The sequence below is a fragment of the Plecotus auritus genome (genome assembly GCF_963455305.1).
Source record: "Plecotus auritus genome assembly, chromosome: 5".
Taxonomy (NCBI): domain Eukaryota; kingdom Metazoa; phylum Chordata; class Mammalia; order Chiroptera; family Vespertilionidae; genus Plecotus; species Plecotus auritus.
Window position 1 is genome coordinate 26,831,142 of NC_137776.1, and position 24,804 is coordinate 26,855,945.

At 43.0% G+C, this 24,804-nt stretch overlaps 1 protein-coding gene across 1 annotated transcript in view; it reads left to right on the forward strand.

The window, feature by feature from the left end:
* Positions 1–24,804, forward strand: part of ACSL3 (acyl-CoA synthetase long chain family member 3) — a 59,797-nt gene that overhangs the window by 25,686 nt on the left and 9,307 nt on the right. Inside the window, exons 3-12 of the mRNA XM_080670868.1 lie at positions 7,013–7,190; positions 8,648–8,757; positions 9,600–9,738; positions 12,022–12,172; positions 12,383–12,506; positions 12,743–12,814; positions 13,961–14,100; positions 18,003–18,175; positions 20,659–20,733; positions 23,768–23,959. Coding sequence (XP_080526994.1) covers positions 7,013–7,190; positions 8,648–8,757; positions 9,600–9,738; positions 12,022–12,172; positions 12,383–12,506; positions 12,743–12,814; positions 13,961–14,100; positions 18,003–18,175; positions 20,659–20,733; positions 23,768–23,959 — 1,354 coding nt within the window. The remainder of the gene's footprint in view (positions 1–7,012; positions 7,191–8,647; positions 8,758–9,599; positions 9,739–12,021; positions 12,173–12,382; positions 12,507–12,742; positions 12,815–13,960; positions 14,101–18,002; positions 18,176–20,658; positions 20,734–23,767; positions 23,960–24,804) is intronic.

The window sequence follows — 24,804 nt, forward strand, 5'->3', positions numbered from 1 at the left end:
TCTCTAAAGTACGTGTACCTGAAATAGAACAGAGTCGCAAAGAATAACAGAAAAGAGCCCAAGGCTGGTTCAGACATGGTGATCTAACCACCAACAACACTACATTTTTTTTCTTGTATTTTATACACATTAGAGAGAAGAAAATAAGGAATTATATAATCAGTGTGCTTACAGAGAGATTTCACTATGACATTCCCTCTAAATTATCCAAAAATATAATAGAAGTCCTTATTGTTGGTCTTGGGGGTTGACTTTGCTTTCTTTTCCTCATCCCCAATGCCTACTTTTGTCTCATTTCTTGTTGCAGTCACATTTTTTACCCTGTTTACATAGTGCATGATACTCGTTTTCTGAGTTCTAGGACATTAACATCGCAATTAATCTATGCAGTGGTTCGTCTCTTGGCCAGGGTTTGTGGTTTGGTTATTACTAGTACATTACTCTCCCAGACCAGAACTCTTGGCTCATCTTTCCATACTTGTTCCCCTCTGTCAGCCCCTTTGTTAAAGGTAGCACCCAAACCAAATGGCTCAAGAGAAAAAAGCAGGAGTCTGATCCCCCCCCTCTTTAAAACTGGCCTTGTGCTTTGTTCAGTAACATATGAGATTAGATATCTGATAATGCTAATAATGAGACTCTCTTATCTCAAAAGAAAACAAAAATATTCTAATCCCTATTCTGATCTACTCACATGGCAGCTGAGGCAGTCTTCTGTGAGCAGCTCACCTTCCCTCTACCCAGTCACATCCCAGCTCCCTTCTCTAGTGCAGGCAAAGCAGTGTGATTTAGTACTTGGGTCCTGGGATGAGGCTGCCTGGGTCAGATTCTCATCCTGTTACTAATAGCTATGTGATTTTGAGGAAGTTATATTATCTCTGTGCCTCAGTCCTCTGATATGTAAAATCCTATCTAATAAAAGAGTAATATGCAAATTAACCATCACTCCGCTACACCCACAAGCCACGCCCACCAGCCAATCAGAGCGAATATGCAAATAAACCCAACCAAGATGGCTACGGCCACAGAGGGCAGGAGGGAGGCTTGGGTTTCCCCGGCAATGGAGGAAGCCAAGCTTTCTGCCTGCCCTTGCCGGCCTAGGCCTCCACTCAAGGCTACAAAGTTTCAATGATAAAAGATACATAAATCCAAACAGAAATGGCAGCAGCCACGGAGCTGGAAAGAGCAGGAGGCTAGGGTTGCCCCCGGCGATGGAGGAAGCCAAGCTTTCTGCACACCCAGGCCGGCCCAGGCCTCCACTTAAAGCTACAAAGTTTCAATTACATAAATCCCCCAAAAAATGGCTGCCGCCACGGAGCAAGCAGAAGGTTTGGCTCTGCTCCAGGCTACAAAGTTTCAATTGTAGAAGATAAATATACCCCAGATACCAGGGCCTCCGCTTGGGTCACCAGGGGGTGATGCCGGCCTGCAAACCACCACAGGCCCCTCGCCCCGGCCGCCCCACGCCCCAAGGGAACCCCCACCCTGATCCGGGACATCCTTCAGGGCAAACCAGCTGGCCCCCACCCGTGCACCAGGCCTCTATCCTATCTAATAAAAGAGTAAATTGCAGATTGACCATCACTCCAACACACAAGATGGCTGCCCCCATGTGGTCAAAGATCCTGCCCCCATGTGGACACAAGATGGCCACCACAAGATGGCCAGCAGGGGAGGGCAGTTGGAGGGACCAGGCCTGCAAGGGAGGGCAGTTGTGGGCGATCAGGCCAGCAGGGGAGGGCAGTTGGGAGGGACCAGGCCTGCAAGGGAGGGCAATTGGGGGCGATCAAGCCTACAGGGGAGGGCAGTTAGGGGTGACCAAGCCGGCAGGGGAGAGCAGTTGGGGGCGACCAGGGCTTCAGGGAAAGGCAGTTAGGAGGGACCCAGGCCTGCAGGGGAGGGCAGTTAGGGGTGACCTGGCCTGCAGGGAAGGGCAGTTAGGGGTGACCAGGCTGGCAGGGGAGCAGTTAGGGGCAATCAGGAAGGCAGGCAGGCGAGCAGTTGGGAGCCAGCAGTCCTGGATTGTGAGAGGGATGTTCGACTGCCCGTTTAGGCCCGATCCCACTGGGATCGGGCAGTCGGACATCCCTCGAGAGGTCCCAGATTGGAGAGGGTGCAGGCTGGGCTGAGGGACACACACACCCCCGTGCACGAATTTCGTGCACTGGGCCTCTAGTAGCAATAATAATAGTAACTATGTCTAGAGTTACTGTAAAGAGTTGAGTAAGCTAATTCTTGCAGCACACTTAGCACCTAGCAAACGGTAGTAAAAGTTGGCTGCCTTCCTCATTACCATCACTGTGATGATTACCAACTGTCCAGATTGCTTGAATATTTGCACTTTCTCTGCCTCCCTCCCCACAATCTATATATATAAAAGGCTAATATGCTAAGTGTCCCTCCGACTGGTTGCTGTGGCACACACTGACCACCAGAGGGCAGACGCTCAATGCAGGAGCTGCCGTGATGCACACTGGCCATTTACAAAGAAATGGCACCATGGACCTGGCACCAACAAAAGAACACTTGGCTTCCCCCAAGTGAGACACAGGCCCCGCCACCACCCCGGAGTGACAGCCCACCCAGTTGCAGTCGACATTGCCAAGAACCCATGGCACAAAATATGACTCAGCCCAGCCCAGGAATGGTGGCTGTGGGCGCTGGGTAATGACATCACATAGCAACACCTGGCTTCCTCCCCCTACCAACTAGCCTCCTTGCAATTTCTTCAGCCCAGGAACATGACTTGCTTTATAGCCAGGTGCAAACATTTTACACTTCAACCAAATGTTTATGAAGCATTTTCCAGTGCCTCATCACATTTGATCCTCACAGAAGCCCTGGAGTAGGTAGATAGGAGACTCGGTAGAATCCTATTTTCATTAGCTGGAAAACGGAGATTTAAAAAGTTTAGAACAGGGGTGGGCAAACTTTTTGACTCGAGGGCCACAATGGGTTCTTAAACTGGACCGGAGGGCCGGAACAAAAGCATGGATGGAGTGTTTGTGTGAACTAATATAAATTCAAAGTAAAGGAGCGGAGGGGAGAGCAAGAGAACCCTCCACTCTTTCAGCTCCGCGGGCCAGATAGAACAGCCGAACGGGCTGGATCCGGCCCGCGGGCCGTAGTTTGCCCACGGCTGGTTTAGAAACTGGACCTGACTGAAAAGAAGTAAGAAATGGTGGACCTTGAAAATGATTTTAGGTTTTCTCACTGCACAGAATATAGTCAAACACTGATGCATTTCAATATTTTACCCTTTGTTCTCCCTGTGTGATCTACAATAATAACTTGCTTCGTGTTGCTGACAATTACCTGAAAGAGAAGTTGGGGTGCTTCGCTGGGGTGGAAAAAGTTGAGCTAAATCAGAAAGCAGGTCTAATTAAGCAAGTTTATTTTATATATATATAAAAGGCTAAGTTGACTCACGCATGTGCGATATACATATAAAGCTCTTGCGCCAATCACACGTGTGTTTCCATCTGTCATTGTCGATTGTGAATTTGGTTGACACTTCTATTATAGAGAAAGAGTGAATAGCGATATTAAAATATTTATTCTAATTTCCTTTTAATGTGCACGAATTCGTGCACCAGGCCTCTAGTTTGTTTATAATGATCTTTATTTGTAGAGAGAAAGGTTAAATGAAGCCAGCTGTACTTTGTTAAGAAGGCAGGAAAGTACATAATTTTGAAATATTTCTCTTCTAAATGGTTATAGTAAAAAAAAGTCCTGATGCCTATAGGGGTTAGGCCAGCCGTGGGCAAACTACGGCCCGCGGGCCGGATCCGGCCATTTGGCTGTTCTGTCCGCCCGTGGAGCCGAAAGAGCGGAGGGTTCTCTTGCTCTCCCCTCCGCTCCTTTACTTTGAATTTATATTAGTTCACACAAACACTCCATCCATGCTTTTGTTCTGGCCCTCCGGTCCAGTTTAAGAACCCATTGTGGCCCTCGAGTCAAAAAGTTTGCCCATCCCTGGGTTAGGCTCTCAGTGACCCGGAACTTGATATTAATAGACTGTCTCATTCTTCAGGGTCCTGCATGGTTATTTATGTGCTTTTATAGAATGTTCTGTATGTTATCTTCATTTATTTTTATTGTTTTCTTTTGAGATAAGGGAAGCTCATTATTAGCATTATCAAACATCTAATCTCATATGTTCCTGAGCAAAGTAAATTAAGTTCTTGTGTTCCAGGCAGTGTTAGTGTGAATGATAACATTGATATTTACACATGTGTATATCATACCTGTCATGGAATAAAAATCCAGCCAATTAAATGTGAGGGAGGGAAGTTACTATAGGGATAATCTTAATCCTCCCCTTAGGTTTACAGAGAAGAGGGACAGACCCAGGGAGTGTGTGCTTCTTGAATTCTGTGCCCCAGGCGCCTTGCCTTATCCTAGTTCCTGTCCTGGCCCAGCCAGTTTGAAGGACAGAAAGAACAAAGTTGTATTTACAGGAAGGGAGGAGGGCTGGAAATGAGCACAGGGAAACCTGCACTACTAGGTCCCTTAGGGCCTTTAGGCCAGGTAAGGTTTTTGGATACATTCCTACCAGACAGGGGAAACACTGTGGAGTATTAAACAGAGCAATAAGCTGATTTATACATTAAAAAAACAACACTAGTTACTGTAGCGAGAATGGGTTGTAGAGGAATAAGAATGGAAGCAGGTTGCCTAGTTGGGATTCATTAGTTCAGGGGGAGAGGTGGACTAGGGGTGGTCAGGAATGGACATAGAAATTTGGGAAGCTCTTCAAAGCACAGTCCTTGTGAGTTTGGCTTTTGTCAGGGACACTTCAGCCATTGTAACACCTGAGGGACTCTGCTGCGAACAGTGTTGGTACAGATGGGTGAAGGTTATTGAACTTGGTGGTAGGTAGTTAAGGGAGTTTCTGTTTAATTTCTAATTTCTCAGTGAAGTATCATCACCTGGAAGTGGAGAAGGGTGGCAGAGGGTGAGAAAATGAAGATGCTAGGGAAGTGGTGAGATCTATGATTCTGGATTAGCAGTTGTCAGAAGTATAGGCAGGGAATAAATAAATTTAATCTCAGGCTGGGCTCATCATAGGGACAAAATTAGGGTTAGAAACTGTTCCAGCACAAGTCAGATAAAATTATGAGGTCCTCTAAATGTAACATTTATGGGAAAGGTGACTGCTGGAAGATTCATTGTTTTAAAGAATTAAATGAAAGTCAGATTTTGGTTATACTTGCATTAAACTCATGATTTGATTTCTTTGCCACAAGGTGGCACCATCATATGGCTTTACATATTTGGACTATATATGTGACTAGAGGCCCGGTTTACGAATTCGTGCACCGGTGGGATCCCTCAGCCTGGCCTGTGGCATCGGGCTGAAACCGGCTCTCCGACATCCCCTGCAGGGTCCCAGATTGAGAGCGGGCACAGGCCAGATCGAGGGACCCTACCAGTGCATGATTGGGGCCGGGGAGGGACGTGGGAGGTTAGCCAGCGGGGAGGGACCGTGGGATGGCTCCAGGGTATGTCTGGCCCGTCTCGCTCAGTCCTGATTGGCTGGACCCCAGCAGCAAGCTAACCTACCAGTTGGAGTATCTGCCCCCTGGTGATCATAGCGACTGGTCTACTGGTTGACTGTCTGCCCCCTGGTGGTCAGTGCACGTCATAGCGAGCGGCTGAGCGGCCTTAGCATATCATTAGCATATTATGCTTTGATTGGTTGAACAGATGACTGGACACTTAGCATATTAGGCTTTTATTATATAGGATGCCTTTTCGGAATGCATATATTCTCTGACACTTAAAAGCTAGACATTTAGATTCTTGAATCTAGGAGTAGCTAGGAGGTAGCTCATGCTTATCTTTAGAGAGTAAAATTCTTAATTGCAATCCAGTTCCTGCATGTTCATCTGTCTTCTCACCCCCACAAAGCTCCTTTTGAAGTTTTGGAGCTCCCCATGCTGAACATGTTGTGGGGGTGAAGAGCAAGGTGAGAGTTTGGGACCACTAACATTAAATAAGTGTTTTAAATACAGTCGTGTTATCCATCAAAATAAGTATTTTCTTAAGTTCATTATGGAATAGGACACTAGAGGGCAGCATTTATCCTTTTTCAATTTTTATCTCCATCTTATTTCTGAAAATCTCTTAAATGTTGTATGCATTTTTGAAAATGAATATGGTTTGATGGTTTTAAGGTGTATGACATATATTGATGACAAAGCCATATTTGGGAAGTATATATTTTTGCAGTGAAAGGAGCTTTTAAATCAGTTTGTATGTAGTTGGGGATTTATAGTCTGATCTAACCTAAAGATAAAAATACGTTAACCAGCTTTAAAAGGAGATTGTTACTAATGTAGACTCAATGTTACCTGAACTTCTGGAAAGCACAGATGAAATATTGAATGTCTGGCGGTGCCAGTGAGTATTCTGGTCCAAACCTGGTCACGGAAAGAGACTTGTTCACTTCGCTTATCCAGTGTCAGATACAGCCATTCAAATTGAACCGTCATAAACATTTTTCTTAGCCTGGGTCTGGCCAGTTTTCTTTTTGTGTATTGTATTTTACCATCTGATATTGAATCCAGGAATTCATAAATAAAGAGAAAGTAAAATTTTGGTGTCAGTAATGTTTGATACTAGGCTAAATTTTCAATTATTAGCCAAATCCTTTAAGTAAATAAAATCTATAAGTGAATTATTAGTATATGACCCTTGAGCCAGAAATGTGACCTTTAAGATCCTGTCAGACCCTGAATATTTTTGAAAACAAAAAACAACACCCCCCCCCACAAAAAAATACAGTTAAAGATTTAGCATAAAATTTGAATTGTCCTAGAAGATATCACAAAATAGCTAATTTTCAAAACAGATTTTTCACTTGAAACCCACTTTTTGTTAAAAAATAGCTTAATTACATGCAAACGTAACTTTCTGATTTGTCAAAATTCGGAACACATCCTGGCTTTCTAGAAACGAATATTTTGGTTATATTCAAAGCTATTTGTATGGTTTTTGTTTGTTTTACCAGGTTATTCTTGGACACTATAATTGGCTCTCCTATGAAGATGTCTACGTTAGAGCTTTGAATTTTGGAAATGGCTTACAGGTGTTGGGTCAGAAACCAAAGACCAACATTGCTATCTTCTGTGAAACCAGGGCCGAGTGGATGATTGCTGCACAGGCGTGCTTTATGTATAACTTTCAGCGTACGTGGGCTTTCTTTTTCTTGTCTTCTGGAAGAGTGGACCTACATTATTGTGGGAGAGATATACTGACTTTTATTATAAATATTTCACTCTTACGAGTAAAATTCTGTTGTTATTTTTCACCTTGCATTCAGTCAATGGAGAATTTGTTATTAAAATTACTGATCTGTTTTTGGGAAAAGGAACTAGTTGTGGAACAATTGGTGCAGTCACTGTAGTAAGTGGACTTGAATCTACTAATAGGGGACTATCTGGGTATAAGGAGCCATGTCTATACACTGCTATCATCTCTCAGGATTTCCCCTTTGAAGGTGGCATCATTTTGCTAGGCCACTTCTATCAGAGGTAGCAGTTGCCCTTTAAAATACTTCCAATACTCAAATCCAGGTGCTAGGCTAAACAATAGAGAATTTTTACATTGTGTTTGAGTGGTATTCATGATGCCTCAGTCTGTGAGGTAGTCTTGGAAGCTTAGTTGAGAGTTCTTGGTGCCAAAATGTGATATTAAGTATGGACATTATCTTATCCTTTAGATCAGGATTGGGGAATATCCAGCCTGCCGGCCATATCAGGCCTGAGAAATCATTTGGTCTGGTCCTGCCAAGGTATTAGGGGTGAGTTAATTAAATGGCTGAACAAATACAGCAGACTAATTTTTAAGTTGATAATTTTGTATGGCCCCGAGAATGATGTTAAAACTATCCAAATGGCCCTTGGCAGGAAAAAGATTCCCCACCCCTGTTCTAGATGAAACAGAAAAGGTACTTTTACCAGATTTCTTGCTGTAAATGCCTTCACTGTTTTTTCCCCCCTTTAAATTGTTACACCTTTTTATTTTTACAGGTTTAGGTTTATAAAGTGTTTCTTTTGAGAAACTTTAAAATAATCATTTCTTAAAGTCACGTTAAGTCTTACTCTATTGAGTTAAGCAGAAAGCAATTAAAAATCTACCATATTATTTAATTTCAACATTTTAAAGAATATTTTTCTTTAGATTTTTCTGTTTTGGGATAAGCAGTACTGATACTTGTTCATGCTATTACTGTAACATGTAATAACTTAAATCTGACAGTGTGTTATCTGTATTGGTATATATTTTTTTTCATATTTTAGTACCAAATAGTTAACATCTGAGATTTGACATTTTAGAAGTCAGATATGATTACTTCCAATATGACAGTCCCATAGTAACATCTATAGGTGAAACAAAATAAAATTAAATATTTTAAAATTTTAAAATATTGAAAACCTTGGGGGAAATTAAGGTAAGTAGGCATAATGTTAATTAGCATATTAAGAATTTGGGGAAACAGTACAGTTAGATCATAAACTATGGATCTAATGATGGAGGGTTCAATATGCTCCCTTCTGATTCATGTACACTTTCAAAGGCTTTACCTACGTTTAGTGTACCCTTGAAATGTTCAAGTATTGACTTGTCCTTCTTTTCCCTATAGTTGTTACGTTGTATGCGACACTAGGAGGTCCGGCAATTGTTCATGGACTAAATGAAACAGAGGTGACCAACATCATTACTAGTAAAGAACTCTTGCAAACAAAGTTGAAGGTGAGGACTGGAGTTGTTTTAATAACTGTCCGATACTTTTGAATTTTCAGTGTCATGAGCTCTGTTGTTGATGCTTAGTTCTTTTATGATCTTTAAAATCCTTATTATCTTTATAAACTTAAAGGAATATCATTTTATTCCTTTAGTAAAGAAAAAGTGGATTTCATATATACATATAACTAGTGCAAGAGAGTTAAAAATTATTAATATTCCCATATCTAAGGTGGAGTTTATAAACCTTTTCTTTATTGTGCTCATCTATGTTCTAGTCTATTTTTAATTAAATTTTAATTTTGAAGGGTTATTTTTAAACTGATAATTTTATTTCTGAAGCATTGAGTCATTATGAGTTTTGAGAATTTTTTAAAGGGAAAGGAGAGACTTTATGAAACTACAGGAAAAATGGGCTTCTTTAATTTCTGGATAACTCCCCATTAAAAAATAATTTCTGATTAAAAAAAAATACACAAGTTTATAAGTGAGTGCCATTCTTTACCCTTCCTCTGCATCTATTAGCCTCTTATTACATAAGGGGATTGGCTCCGCTGCAGTTTAGGCAGCCTATGTTTACATGCCCATTTTGTGAGGAAGTAACTTTGTTGATCAGGGTTTTACCAAAGAGCAGAGATACCAGTAAATCTGGTGCTAAAGAATAGTAATTTAAATTTCAGACCAATAATTTCTCCATCTGAAAAAGGGGTATTCCTACCACCCCCCTTTATTTTGAGGCAAGAAGTTAATAATTCATTGAATATGGTAAACTGCTTTCCTTGTGATCTGGACCATTTGCTAAGCTATTTCGTGAAGAATAATGAACATGGTGAATGCTTGTGTGTTTCCAGGATATAGTTTCTTTAGCTCCGCGCCTGCGGCACATCATCACTGTTGATGGTAAGCCACCTACCTGGTCCGAGTTCCCCAAGGGCGTCATCGTGCATACCATGGCCGCAGTGCAGGCTCTGGGAGCCAAGGCAAGCACGGGTATGTCGCAGCTCCCTGTCCCTTTGTACTCTGCCGGGACCATGCTTTTCAGAATAATGTCTAGACCAGGGGTGGGCAAACTTTTTGACTCGAGGGCCACAATGGGTTCTTAAACTGGACCGGAGGGCTGGAACAAAAGCATGGATGGAGTGTTTGTGTGAACTAATATAAATTCAAAGTAAAGGAGCGGAGGGGAGAGCAAGAGAACCCTCCGCTCTTTCGGCTCCGCGGGCTGGATAGAACAGCCGAAAGGGCCGGATCCGGCCCGCGGGCCGTAGTTTGCCCATGGCTGGTCTAGACCATCTCTCTGGGAGTAAGATCACTCTGGGTATACTTCCATCTGCCCTTTCAAGAAAGGTGTAAGGAAAAATGCAAGCAGTAATCTACGAACGTTCTAAAAATAGTATTTATTTGAATTTAGTTTTAAACACGTTTTACTTTATACAATTTTTCTGTTTCCTTTTTCTGGTAATTTTAGATGGTTTAAAGTTAGTTTTATAAATAATGGCATTAAACTTGTCCTCTGTGGAATAATTATTTGTGAGTATTAAAAGATAGCTAAACCCAGATCCCTCCTTTTACTCTCTGTTCCAACTGTACCTCTTCCAGAGGGGACATCTTTTTATCCTCCAACTAGCACACCTAGGCACGGTGACTCCAGGATTTCCTTCTCTCAAATAGGTGTCAGAAAATGTTAGCAAGTATATTGGTATTTAAGGATATCATAGAAAGCTGCTTAGATGCTGGGGTATATTTCCTTTCTAGTTGGACACTTAGTGACTAATTCAATGTAAGCAATGGCTGAACTCTGAATGGGGTTATGCTGACATTAATTTTGGGCAGATTGAATTTTAGGTGCTGGTGGGGCATTCAGATGTCGCTGTCTAGTGGGCAGTGACTGTACAGGTCTCGTACTCTGCAGTGAAGTGTGGAGTTAGGAGATTTAGAAGCCAGAAGCAGTTTGTTTTTTTGTTTTCTTCTTCTACCATGGATGGAGAGCCTCCCAATTCACTTCGAGGGGCACAGCTCTAGCCCCCAAAGGCGATGAGATTGCTTGCTGTCAGCACCTCCTATTTAAAGTGCTGCTACAACAAACAGCTTAGGTGCCTGGCAGTTAGGTTTTAATTAGCTGTGGAGTAGGTGAGGTCACCCATGGAGATTGGTGCATTCAGATGCCACCAGGATTGGCCAGAGAGGAAGGGAGAAATCATGTCTCAGTGAGGCAGTAGTCAGCAGGACCAGGTGCACAGGGCGAGTCAGATGACACAAGGAGGGCAAGGGACCATTGACTTAGCAGATGTCACCTCAGAGAGCAAGTTCCAAGAAGTGGGATGAAGGCGTAGATGTAGATTAGGGAGTGAGGACCTGAATGAGAACAATTGTCAAAAAATATGTCTGCAGGCAGGAGAGGAAGGGTTCACTTGGGAACATGTTGAAAATTTTCCCCTGCTTACTTAGGAAGTCCACATTTAGGGTAGTTCCCGGATTAACTCAGGCAGATCATCAGTGCCACCCATGATCCACTTAATCCAGAATTCCGAGTGTAGCCAAGTTAACTTACCACTGCGAAGCAGAGAACATTTTTAGCAAATGTCTAGGTACCCTTGTTCATCCACCCTAATTTTTAGTTGCATCTCTGGAATAGCCTTTTATCTTCGTACCTCCTTCCTTGCCTTTAAGTTAGGTAGCCACACAGCAGCTAAAGTGATCCTTGTCCAGGATGATGACAAAGCAACATTGCTTTCCCCCCAAGTGAAATCCTAAGTCCTAGCATAGCTTCGAAGGCTCTACATGGTGTGGGCCCAGCTGCTGCTTCCCCTTCCTTCCTGCTACTTTTCTCTTGCTTGCTCCTCCCCACCACACTTCCTACTGCTCTGTACTTATGCCAAGCACATCGTATCTCAGGGCCTTTGTACCTGCTTATTTTCTACGTGAAACAATCTCCCACTCTCAGGGTTTTCCTGGCTCTCTTTCTCACTTTCTTCAGGTCTTTACTAAAATATCAATTCAAGAAAGGCCTCTCCTGACTTTTTCATCTAAATGGCTTTACTTGTCTTGCTTTATTTTTCTTCATAGCTTTTATTATATGATAGATTTATATGTTAGTCTTTCCCAACAGACTATATGTTCCTTATGTGCCGGGACTTGATCTGTTTTCTTGACCTGTGTGATTACAATGAATAATTGTTGAATTGAGTTAATAAACACATTATTTTGAAAAAAATCAGTGCGTTGGCTAGATTTCTTAGAAGTGTATTGTGTACGTGTTTTTCTCCAATACAGAAAACAAGCCTCAGAGCACACCGGCACCCTCAGATATTGCAGTAATCATGTACACAAGTGGGTCCACAGGACTTCCCAAGGGGGTCATGATCTCCCACAGCAACATCATTGCTGGCATCACGGGGATGGCAGAAAGGATTCCACGCCTGGGGTATGTCTTAGCGAGTAAATGTGCGGGAGGCCAGTGTTTATGTCTATTAAAGTAAGCCTCCCTGGCTCTCCTCTCACACAACACCACACGTGGAGTCAAATTGATGCCCTGAGGGCCTTCCCATGTGCCTCCTCAAGCTTGCTCCCACTGTAGTCACTTTCAGAGAGAGCGCACCTGACCGTTTCCTCTCACACCTCCCTTTTCTTTCAGAGAGGAAGATGTTTACATTGGCTATTTGCCTCTGGCCCACGTGTTAGAGCTGAGTGCGGAGCTTGTCTGTCTGTCTCACGGATGCCGCATTGGTTACTCTTCACCACAGACGCTAGCAGATCAGGTAAATTAAGTGTCTATGACTTGAGATACAGAAGAATCATGGTCATTTTTAACACATTTTCCCCAACAGTTTGGCACTATATTGTGAAGATGACAGTTCATTTTAAAATAAGCACTTGCTTTTTAAATTATAAGTAAGTTAAAATGATGAATTTATAATACGTTTTTTAAATCTAAGAATTTAATTGAATTTTAAAATAAGAATCACTACATATTGATCACTTTTTCTCTCTATAGTCTTCAAAAATAAAAAAAGGAAGCAAAGGGGATACGTCCATGTTGAAGCCAACACTGATGGCAGCGGTTCCGGTAAGAACTGACCACTAATTAGTATTGAGTTCTCAAGAAGTGTCACCTGCTACAGACATACATGCCAGTGGGAAAGATACTGTGGTTGAGGAGGTCATGTAGGGTTTATCCTCATTGATTTTCTGTATTACTTGAAGCTCTATAGATATAGTCCGTCTTTATTACCATATCATCATTGCCTTTCTCTAGATAGCTTCTTGTTCAAATTCTTTTCATGAGGTTTGCTTGCTTTTAGTAGAAACTTGAACCTCAGCAGGAGATAGGAGAGAAGAGTTAAGATCACCTCCTTCTAAGCAAGTAGTGTAATTACCTCCTGAGTCCTCAGGAAAGTCTGGCCTAGACACCAAAAAAAGTGGCCGAGAAGTTGGTGCCACTTTGAATGGGAGGGACCTTGAGAGTAAGGTTAATGGAACTGAGACACAATGATTTTCTCTCCGTATGTAAGTCTTATGTGGCTTTCTGATTTTGTTTGAAAGTGTTGGGAATTATGTCTAAGTATAATTACATAGTTATTCCAAAATTAAACATAAATGACCGGCGATTTTGGAATTTCTATAGGTATATTGTTTTCTTAGTACTATCTTGCTTTAAATTTTCAGTTCATGTAAAAATTCAATATAATTTGAAATTGTAGAGGAAAAACTATTTGAAGTCATTAAAGTATATTTCATAGTAGTAATAGGCCTAGCAAGCAAAATATAATGCAGACAAGGAAAATATCCTGGGTGCAGCATTGAAAGACAAAACCAGCCAAAATAACCCAAGGTCCTCTTGAGAGCGAAGAATGTGGTACTCTATAACTAAAATCATTTCATATAGTTTATTTAATGAGTTCAGTTTTTTGTTCAGAATAAATAAGATGAAAAAAAGCAATATAAAAAATCAATAATGATATATTACTGCCCAAATGCTTTTCTCTTTTTACTACTAATGAACATCTACTTATATGTTTGCTATTAAGTTATTTTCACAGAAACCTCATTTTTAAACTAATTTTGGCTGTATCTTAAAAATGTGTTCCTGATGGGCTATATCTTTTGAAATGTCTCAATATTGATAGAACTATTAATTTGGTGTGAAGATTTTAATATGTGTAAGGCAGCCGATAACATCATTAACTGTATTAACTAATTTTTATACGTCTAGGAAATCATGGATCGAATCTACAAAAATGTCATGAATAAAGTAAATGAAATGAGTAGTTTTCAACGTAATCTGTTTATTCTGGCCTATAATTATAAAATGGAACAGATTTCCAAAGGGCGAAGTACTCCCTTGTGTGACAGGTAAGGAAAGGTTCTCCCTCTGGATAACTGAGTTGCTTTGTTCAGATCAGTAGACCTGTTAATTGAAGTAGTGGTAAGAAATAAATTTATTTTAAAAAGTAAAAGGGATACTTTTGGCGTGGCTCAGTGGTTGAGCGTTGACCTATGAACTAGGAGGTCATGGTTTGATTCCTGGTCTGGGCACATGCCCAGGTTGCAGGCTGAATCCTAAGTGTGGGACATGCAGGAGGCAGCTGATCAATGATATTCTCTCTTATCATTGATGTTTCTTATCTCTTTCTCCCTCTCCCTTCCTTTCCTAAATAAATAAAAACATATTTAAAAAAATAAGAGGGACTCCTTAAAAATTCCATCTTGCATACGAATATGAGCAATTAAAAGATTGCCATTTTATTTGACAAAACTTTCCACTTGATTTAATAATGTGCTTATATTTTATATGGACACTTAATGTGATTTGAATTATTTTAATTATTTCTCTTTGCTTTTAAGTTTATGTCAATCCTATCTAATAAAAGAGTAATATGCAAATTGACCATTACTCCAAGACATAAAATGGACGCCCCATGTGGTCAAAGATGGCTGCCCCCCTGTGGACACAAGATGGCCGCCACAAGATGGCTGGCAGGGGAGGGCAGTTGTGGGCAGTTGGGGGTGACCAGGCTGGCAGAGGAGGGCAGTTAGGGGAGACCAGGCCAGCAAGGGAGGGGACCCAGGCCTGAAGGGGATGGTAGTTAGGGGTGACCAGGCCCACAGGGGAGGGCAGTTAGGGGTGACTGGGCCAGCAGGGGAGGGCAGTTGGGGGCGACCAGGCCTGCAGGGGAGAGCAATTGTGGGGGGACAAGGCCTGTAGGGGAGGACAGTTAGGGGGGACCCAGGCTTGCAGGGGAGGGCAGTTGAGGGGGACCAGGCCAGCAGGGGAGGGCAGTTGGGGGGGGCCAGGCCTGCAGGGGAGGGCAGTTGTGGGGAGACCAGGCCTGCAGGGGAGGGCATTTGTGGGCAATCAGGCCAGCAGGGAGGGCAGTTAGGGGTGACCAGGCTAGCAGAGGAGGTTGGGGGAGACCAGGCCAGCAGGGGAGGGCAGTTGTGGGAGTACCAGGCCTGCATGGGAGGACAGTTGGGGGGGGGGGGGCCCAGGCCTGCAGGGGAGGGCAGTTGTGGGGGCAGGCCTGCAGGGGAGGGAAGTTAGGGGTGACTGGCCCAGCAGGGGAGAGCAGTTGGGGCTGACCAGGCCTGCAGGGGTGGACTGTTAGGGGCAACCAGACTGGCAGGGGAGGGTAGTTAGGGGTGACCAGGCGGGCAGGGGAGGGCAGTTACAGGCAATCGGGCCGGCCGGGGAGCAGTTAGGCATCAATCAGGCTGGCAGTGGAGTGGTTAAGGGGTGATCAGGCTGGCAGGCAGAAGTGCTTAGGGGCAATCAGGCAGAGGCAGGCGAGAGGTTGGGAGCCAATAGTCCTGGATTGTGAGAGAGATGTCTGACTGCCTGTTTAGGCCCGATCCCTGGTCGGACATCCCTGAAGAGGTCCCAGATTGGAGAGGATGCAGGCTGGGCTGAGGGACACCCCCTAACCCTCGTGCACGAATTTCGGGCACTGGGCCTCTAGTTATGAATATAAAATGGCAATAAAATGTGACTAATTTTTTGTGCTTAAAGTGTTAAATGACCAGTTTTACCATAGATCTATTAAATTTTTGTTTTTGTAGTGCTAATAGAGTAAGTTTTAATTATACAATATTGTAGAATTTAGAAATGAAAGTATTATTTTCTAATTATTCTCAAGATTATTTTTTATGGGAATACTAAAGGCCTGGTGCATGAAATATATGCACAGGTAGGGTCCCTAGGCCTGGCTGGCAATTAGGAACTCCCTTCCCTTCCCTGGCTGCCGGCTGCTGGCTGCTGGCCGGGGCCTCCCTTTGTTCCGCGCCGCCCCCTTGTGGTCAGCGCATGTCATAGCAAGCACTTGAACTCCCAGTCTTCTTGTCGAATTCCCAAGGGGACACTTTGCATATTAGCCTTTTATATGTGTGTGTGTGTGTATATATATATATATATATATATATATATATACACACATATATATATATATGTATTTGTATTTATATATCTATATATACATATATATTTCTATATCTATATATATATAGATAGATAGATAGATATGGGTTAATATGTTTTTCAAATGTTTTACTCTATTTAAAACTTTATAAGCTTTTTCCTTCCTTACTTTTATTAGTTATCTCTTTAGTGAGATATATAACCTACTTTGTAAAGCCTGTTAATATTATTATTAAACTAGAGGCCCGGTGCACGAAATTCGTGCACGGGGGCGGGGGGTCCCCCTCAGCCCAGCCTGCACCCTCTTCAATATGGGACTCCTTGGGGGATGTCCCACTGCCAGTTTAGGCCTGATCCCGGGGATTGGGCCTAAACTGGCAGTCAGACATCCCACTCACAATCTGGGATAGCTGGCTCCTAACCACTTGCCTGCCTGCCTGCCTGATTGTCCCTAACTGCCCCCTCCCACCTCGCACCAGCCTGGTTGCTACCAACAGCCCCTCCCCGCTGGCCTGGTCACCCCCAACTGCCCCCCCTACCGGCCTAGTCACCCCTCACGGCCCCCCCCCCCCCCGCCAGCCTGGTCGCCCCCAACTGCCTCCCCTGCTGGTCTGGTTGCCCCCAACTGCCCCCCCCTACCGGCCTAGTCATCCCTCACGGCCCCCTCTGCCAGCCTGGTCGCCCCCAACTGCCTCCCCTGCTGGTCTGGTTGCCCCCAACTGTCCCCCTTACCGGCCTAGTCACCCCTCACGGCCCCCCCTGCCGGCCTGGTCGCCCCATGCAGCCTGCTGTTCAGTCGTTAGGTTGTTTCTCACTAAACCCCCTGCCGGCCTAGTCGCCCCACGAAGCCTGCTGTTCAGTTGTTTGGTCGTCCCTCACTAACCCCCCTGCCGGCCTTATTGCCCTGCACAGCCTGCTGTTTGGTCATTACTATGAGGGCGTCCTGACCAATTTGCCTATTACTCTTTTATTAGTATAGATCAGTGGTCGGCAAACTCATTAGTCTACAGAGCCAAATATCTACAGTACAACGATTGAAATTTCTTATGATAGCCAAATTTTTTAAACTTAAGCTTCTTCTAACGCCACTTCTTCAAAATAGACTCACCCAGGCCGTGGTATTTTGTGGAAGAGCCACACTCAAGGGGCCAAAGAGCCGCATGTGGCTCGCGAGCCTCAATTTGCCGACCACTGGTATAGAAGATTGCCACTTGGTCTTTGCCTTTTTCAAAGTTACTTAAAAAACAACAACATTAAACCCTTCCTTTGACCAAGGTTGTAAGTAATCTTTTATTAGTGTATTTTCAGAAACATTTCAATTAAATATTTGAGTTATTTTCTTTTTTTAATTTACCAGATATTTTTAAACAATAAACTTATTGGAACTTGAATTAGTGAAATTTTTTTAAAAGTTAGATTGCTGTATATAAATATGTAGACATTTCTAATGAAGTAAGCTAAAGCAAAAAAAAATAATTTGCTTTTAATACTGAATTTTAAAAATAAAATAGGATTATTCAGTATTAGTATAATGTGTAGTCTAGAATAATATAAAACAAATTGCTCTGTCCATTAGCAAGGGTTTTCCATTTTTATATAAAATTAAACCTGAGAGCTTTGAATTCAAATATTAGTTGAAAAAAATTTAAGAAAAGATCATATCTTCTTTATTTAGTTGAACTTTTAAAAATTAAGATTTAAGTAGTGGGTTAAGAGAATCTCTTGAATTGGGTTGTGGCCATGGATAAGGCACTTACTATCAAAATTGGGTGATAAGCCTAAATGATTTTGGAGATTCCATTCAGCTTTAAAATTCCATAATTTCTCTGATTAATTTTTCTAGGTTTATTTTCCAGAAAGTTCGGAGCTTGCTAGGTGGAAATATTCAGCTTTTGTTGTGTGGAGGTGCTCCACTTTCTGCAACCACGCAGCGATTCATGAATATCTGCTTTTGCTGTTCCGTTGGCCAGGGCTATGGACTCACTGAGTCTGCTGGGGCTGGAACAATTACAGAAGGTTAGTGCTACCACAGAGTGGAGTGTCCAGCAGAGGCTCAGTACTCTGACTCCCATTTTTGGATATGGGTTGTTTTTTACAAATATGTAGGAGAGGGTTTACGGTATCTTTCTGGCACTGTAGTGGTAAATTCCATGTTCTGTGATTATTGACATAAGGGTTTAGAATGTATTAGGTATATCTAATAGCAATTCAGCTAGAGGAGTTTCTCATGCTAAATTATAAACTAGGGAATATTATAAACTAGAGGCCTGGTGCATGAATTCGTGCATTGGTGGGGTCCAGCTGGCCTGGCCTGATCGGGGCCACTCGGGTCAGGCCAGCTGGGGGGAGGGGACGCAGGAGGTTGGCAGGCTGGCCTCGCCCCCAATGGGGGGGGGCGATCGGGGGTGGGGCCAGCCAGGGATAGGGGCCGCGGTCAGTTGGTGGGCCGACTCCGCCCCCAATTGACGTAGGGGGGCCAATCGAGCCGGCTGAGGGGAGGGGCCACAGGCGGTTGACCCGCCGGCCCCGCCCCTGGTCAAACTCCCAGTCGAGGGGACAATTTGCATATTAGCCTTTTATTATATAGGATTAGCATTCTGGAAAAGAAGTTTTAGTAAAAATCATTGGCTGTATTCTGTACATTTATTACATCAGTTCTTAAGTTTCGTTTATGTAGAAAATTGATGTGCTTTGTCTAGTTCAGTGGTTGGCAAACTGCAGCTCGCGAGCCACATGCGGCTCTTTGGCCCCTTGAGTGTGGCTCTTCCACAAAATACCATGTGTGGGTGCGCACGTACAGTGCAATTGAAACTTCGTGGCACATGCACAAAAGTCGGTTTTTGGCTCAAAAGAAATGTCAATCGTTGTACTGTTGATATTTGGCTCTGTTGATTAATGAGTTTGCCGACCACTGGTCTAGTTGTTTAGGTATGTGTATTAAGGCTCACATTCAGAAATGTTTCTTGTTGGTGGGCTGTGTAAGTATAGAGAGAAGAGAATATAGTTTTCATCCTTCCCATGATGACATGGTTGAGGAGGAGATCCTCTCGCTCCCCAGGTGAACCCCATAGGGCAGCCGTGAGCAAACTACGGCCCGCGGGCCAGATCCGGCCCTTTCGGCTGTTCTATCCGGCCCGCGGAGCCGAAAGAGCGGAGGGTTCTCTTGCTCTCCCCTCCGCTCCTTTACTTTGAATTTATATTAGTTCACACAAACACTCCATCCATGCTTTTGTTCCGGCCCTCCGGTCCAGTTTAAGAACCCATTGTGGCCCTCGAGTCAAAAAGTTTGCCCACCCCTGCCATAGGGCCTCATGTATCCCTTTTATGGGAGGAAGTTACTTTGCTTCCCCTATTAGAGAAAGCTGTGTTTCTACTTTGTATTTTCTGGATACTGATAGATATTGAACCTCTTCACTGCTGATTTTTAAAAATATATATATTTTTATTGATTTCAGAGAGGAAGGGAGAGGGAGAGAGAGATAGAAACATCAATGATGAGAGAGAATCATTGATCAGCTGCCTCCTGCAAGCCCCCCACTGGGGATTGAGCCCATAACCTGGGCATGTGCCCTTGACCGGAATCAAACCTGGGACCTTCTAGTTCGCAGGCTGACGCTCTATCCACTGAGCCTAACCAGCTGGGGCTGATTTTTTTCTTATTTACCTTGAGTACTTCTGTGTACTCTTCATATCCCAGGTTTATCTTACATTACTCCTGTATTTTCCTGTTTTCAGTTATATTCTCTGTATTTTATATTATTTGTTTTGTGGGAAATAAGCACTCTTTAGTACATGCATATATGGTTTCTTTTCTTGAGGATCTTAATTTTTTTTTAAGATTCACACTGAATCTGTGTTTAATCAGTTACAGTTTGTTGTAAATGAAACTCTGTAGAGTATTAAATATTGGCATTTTATTTCTGATGAATGGTAGGTTCTTTTCCCAATTTCTTGAAAATTAGCCATCTTAATCTCCAGCCTGGTCTTTGAACTCTCACTGTGTGAATTTAAATAGGGTGTGGTGGCATAACTGATATGTGAGGGAAGCTTCCGAGGTCTTCATTTCTTAAGATGGGGTGCTATAAAATCATGAACCAGGCAGCTTCTTACATGAGAGAAACAGGCCCTGATGTAAAAAAATGTGGTAGGTGAGGAATTTGGGGACCTGGAGCAGACTATGTGCCCTCTAATGGGGACTATAATTACTGATGTACTGGGAAGGTGGGCCCATTGTTCCTGGAGATTCCACCCTAACATGTAAAATGTCTTGATTTTTTTTTTTTAACTGTAAGAATCAATTTAGATTAAAAACAAAGCAAAACAAGAGAAAAACTCAGTGTGGGCCACCCAGCCTGTGGTTCACCAATTTGTGACCTGCTTTTAAGAATTCTCTGGTGATATCTAAGCTTTGGGATAAATCATGGTTTTTGGTAATTTAAAAAAATGAAGCCATTTATTAACTACTGTAACCAAAGACTTTTTTTCATTTGCCTTTTTAGTGTGGGACTACAATACCGGCAGAGTGGGAGCACCATTAGTTTGCTGTGAAATCAAATTAAAGAACTGGGAGGAAGGTAATAACATTTTAACCACAAAACATTAATGTGTATAGTATTAACTTTAAAATTAGTATTGTGCTGCCTGGCAGCCAGTGTAGTTCAGTGTTTGAGTGTCGACCTATGAACCAGGAGGTCACGTTTTGATTCCTGGTCAGGGCACATGCCTGGGTTGTGGACTTGATTCCCAGTGTGGGGCATGCAGGAAGCAGCCAGTCAATGATTCTCATCATCAGTGTTTCTATCTCTCCCTCCCCCATCCTCTCTGAAATAAATAAAAATGTATTTTAAAAAGTTAGTATTGTGCTTCATTTTCTTCCTTATTTAGAATATAAAAGTACTCAAACTGCTCATTTTTGTCCCTTATTAATAGATATATTTTATCTACAGCTATATGGATGCATTTACTTTGCTTGATTCAAAGATGATTCTGAAGAATTGTAATTTTTTATTTTGCTTATTATTAGTAAACTAGAGGCCCGGTGCACGAAATTCGTGCACGGGAAGGGGTGTCCCTCAGCCCAGCCTGCACCCTCTCCAATCTGGGACCCCCTGAGGGATGTCCGACTGCCCAGGCAGTCGGACATCCCTCTCACAATTCAGGACTGCTGGCTCCCAACTGCTCGCCTGCTTGCCTTCCTGATTGCCCCTAACCGCTTCTGCCTGCCAGCCTGATCACCCCCTAACCACTCCCCTGCCAGACTGATTGATGCCTAACTGCTCCCCTGCCAGCCTGTTTGCCCCTAAATGCCCTCCCCTGCAGGCCTGGTCACCCCTAACTGCCCTCCCCTGCAGGCCTGGTCACTCCTAACTGCCCTCCCTTGCAGGCCTGGTTCCCCCAACTGCTCTCCCCTGCAGGCCTGGGTCCCTCCCAACTGCCTTCCCCTGCAGGCCTGGGTCCCCCCCAACTTCCCTCCTCTACTGGCTTGGTCACCCCTAACTGCCCTCCCCTGCAGGCTTGATCGCCACCAACTGCCCTCCCTTGTAGGCCTGGTCCCCCTCCCAACTGCCCTCCCTTGCTGGCCATCTTGTGGTGGCCATCTTGTGTCCACATGGGGGCAGGATCTTTGACCACATGGGGGCAGCCATCTTGTGTGTTGGAGTGATGGTCAATCTGCATATTACTCTTTTATTAGATAGGATAGAGGCCTGGTGCATGGGTGGGGGCCAGCTTGTTTGCCCTGAAGGGTGTCCCGGATCAGGGTGGGGGTTCCCTTGGGGCATGGGGCGGCCTGGGCGAGGGGCCTGTGGTGGTTTATAGGCTGGCCACACCCCCTGGTGACCCAAGCGGAGGCCCTGGTATCTGGGGTTTATTTATCTTCTACAATTGAAACTTCGTAGCCTGGAGCGGAGCCAAGCCTTCTGCTTGCTCCGTGGCAGCAGCCATTTCTGTTGGGATTTATGTATCTTCTATAATTGAAACTTTGTAGCCTTAAGCGGAGGCCTGGGCCGGCCAGGGTGTGCGGAAAGCTTGGCTTCCTCCATCGCCGGGGGCAACCCTAGCCTCCTGCTCTTTCCAGCTCCGTGGCTGCCGCCATTTCTGTTTGAATTTATGTATCTTCTATCATTGAAACTTTGTAGCCTTGAGTGGAGGCCTAGGCCGGCAAGGGCAGGCGGAAAGCTTGGCTTCCTCCATTGCCGGGGAAACCCAAGCCTCCCTCCTGCCCTCTGTGGCCGTAGCCATCTTGGTTGGGTTTATTTGCATACTTGCTCCTGATTGGCTGTTAGGTGTGGCTGGTGAGCGTGGCTTGTTGGTGTAGCGGAGTGATGGTTAATTTGCATATTTTATTAGATAGGATACAAGTAACAATTATGGTAAAATAAAACAATGTACTAAATAAATATGTCAGTTAATTAGGCATAATCATAACTTTTATTTTATAGAAGCAAATTAATAAAATTTAGCCCTAATTGGTTTGGCTCAGTGGATAGAGCATCAGCCTGCGGACTCAAGGTTCCCGGATTTGATTCTGGTAAAGGGGATGTACCTTGGTTGCGGGCACATACCCAGTAGGGAGTGTGCAGGAGGCAGCTGATCGATGTCTCTCTCTCATTGATGTTTCTGTCCCTCTCCCTTTCTGTAGAAGGTCAATAAAACATATTAAAAAAATTAATAAAATTTATTTTTTATTAAGAAAATTTTCCTTTTTTTTTTTTGTCTTTTCCATGAGGTCTTCAACCCAGAATTATCAGAAAGAAATTTTTACTGTAATTTCATAAAAATCTGTTGTTATATGCACTTAAATATTAATTACTTTTAAAAAAATCCTCACCTGAGGTTATGTTTCTTAATTGGTTTTTGAGAGAGAGGACAGAGGAGAGAGAGAAACATTGATTAGTTGCACCCCAACCAGGGATTAAACCCACAACCTAGGTATGTGCAACCTTTTTTTGGTGTATCGGATGATGCTCCAACCATTTGAACCACCCGGTCAGGGCAAATACTAATTACTTTAAAAAGTTTTTATTTGATCCTGTTAACATGTAAATATTATTTATGATTTGTTTGAATGCTTTTTTTTCTTTTATACAAAGTAAAAATAAAGATTCTAAGGCTGAGATGTTAATTTTTTAGTGAATATGTTTAATAAATTTAAACTTGGAATATTCTGAAATTATCTGTAAGAAAACATCATCTAAATATATAGGAATTTGATTTGATACAGAAATTTATTATTCTCTTATTAAATGCATGATTTAATACTTTCATTAGTATGATATTTAAGAATCTCTACAGAATATTTAAAGTTTACCTGTGTAGTGATATAATTATTTTATACAATAGATGTTAGATTTTTGAATAATTTTCTCATCAGAATAGTAGTTTAAAAGCATAAGTGCTTATGTTTAAGCAACTGAAGTTTTGTACCTAAAACTTCAGTTTTACATTGATGAATTTTGTTAATTCATAGTATCTGCCTTACTTCCTTTGGGAAATTCTAATTGGATTGAAATCAGATGTCCCTGTTTAGAAACTAACAGTTTCAAATTTTCACATGATTCATATAGGGATAAAAATACCGAATTAACTCTAAATTATTCTGCTTACTAGGTGGATACTTTAATACAGATAAACCACATCCCAGGGGTGAAATTCTTATTGGTGGCCAGAATGTGACAATGGGATACTACAAAAATGAAGCAAAAACAAAGGCTGATTTCTTTGAAGATGAAAACGGGCAGAGGTGGCTCTGTACTGGAGACATTGGGGAGTTCGATCCTGATGGTTGTTTAAAGATTATTGGTGAGTGTCTCATACTTTTTTGTGAACGTGAGTGTATTTAGAGAAGCTGCTTAATAATGTAAGAATGTATTTTTATGAAATGTTGGTATGGTCTGTTGCATCATCCATAGAATATAAAAGTTTACAGTTAGGGGTGTGTGGAATTATAAGGTGAGACAGATAAAGAGGTCTCAGAATCTGTTCAGCAGCAGTGGTATCTTATTATTAGTTAACCCTTAAAGAGTCAGATTTGTAATAGGGAACATTGTTTTTTGTGACTTCTTTGATGTCTAGAGGTTATTGGACATGTTCTCTCCTGTTAGGACATGACCTTGCCTCACCTGTGAGGACAAAGGAAGGCCTGACAGCTCGATGGGGTGACAGATACCTTCCCCTGCTCTTCTCTGAGGTTCTCTTCTTCAGTCACTGGCATTTCTCGCCCAGTCATGACTGGAGGCCCAGGAGAAGATGCTTAGTCAGCTCCCCATATCTAACCCACAGCCCATTGATTGACCTTATGACATAGGCCTCAAGAGCATTCTCTCTCTCTGTCTCTCTTATCCTGGTAGTATGTTAGGCTGCCTCTTCTGTGATCATATAAATGCTGACCCCACTGGGCCACTTCCTGCTGAAACCTGTTAGTGGCTCCTAGAGGCTCAGTTCAAGGTTCCCCTGTTGTGTGGCCTGGTTCACCTCTCCACTTTCATCTCCACTTCCGGTGGTTTCTTCCTTCTCTACTGCGGTAATTTGAGCTGGCACATCTCTTTTCTCTGCCAGCACTGGTCCACTTGACTGTTGCTCAGTTTTTCCACAAGACTCAGCTCAGGTCTCGCTGGCAGAAATTTTTTCCAAAGCAGCAGGTTGGA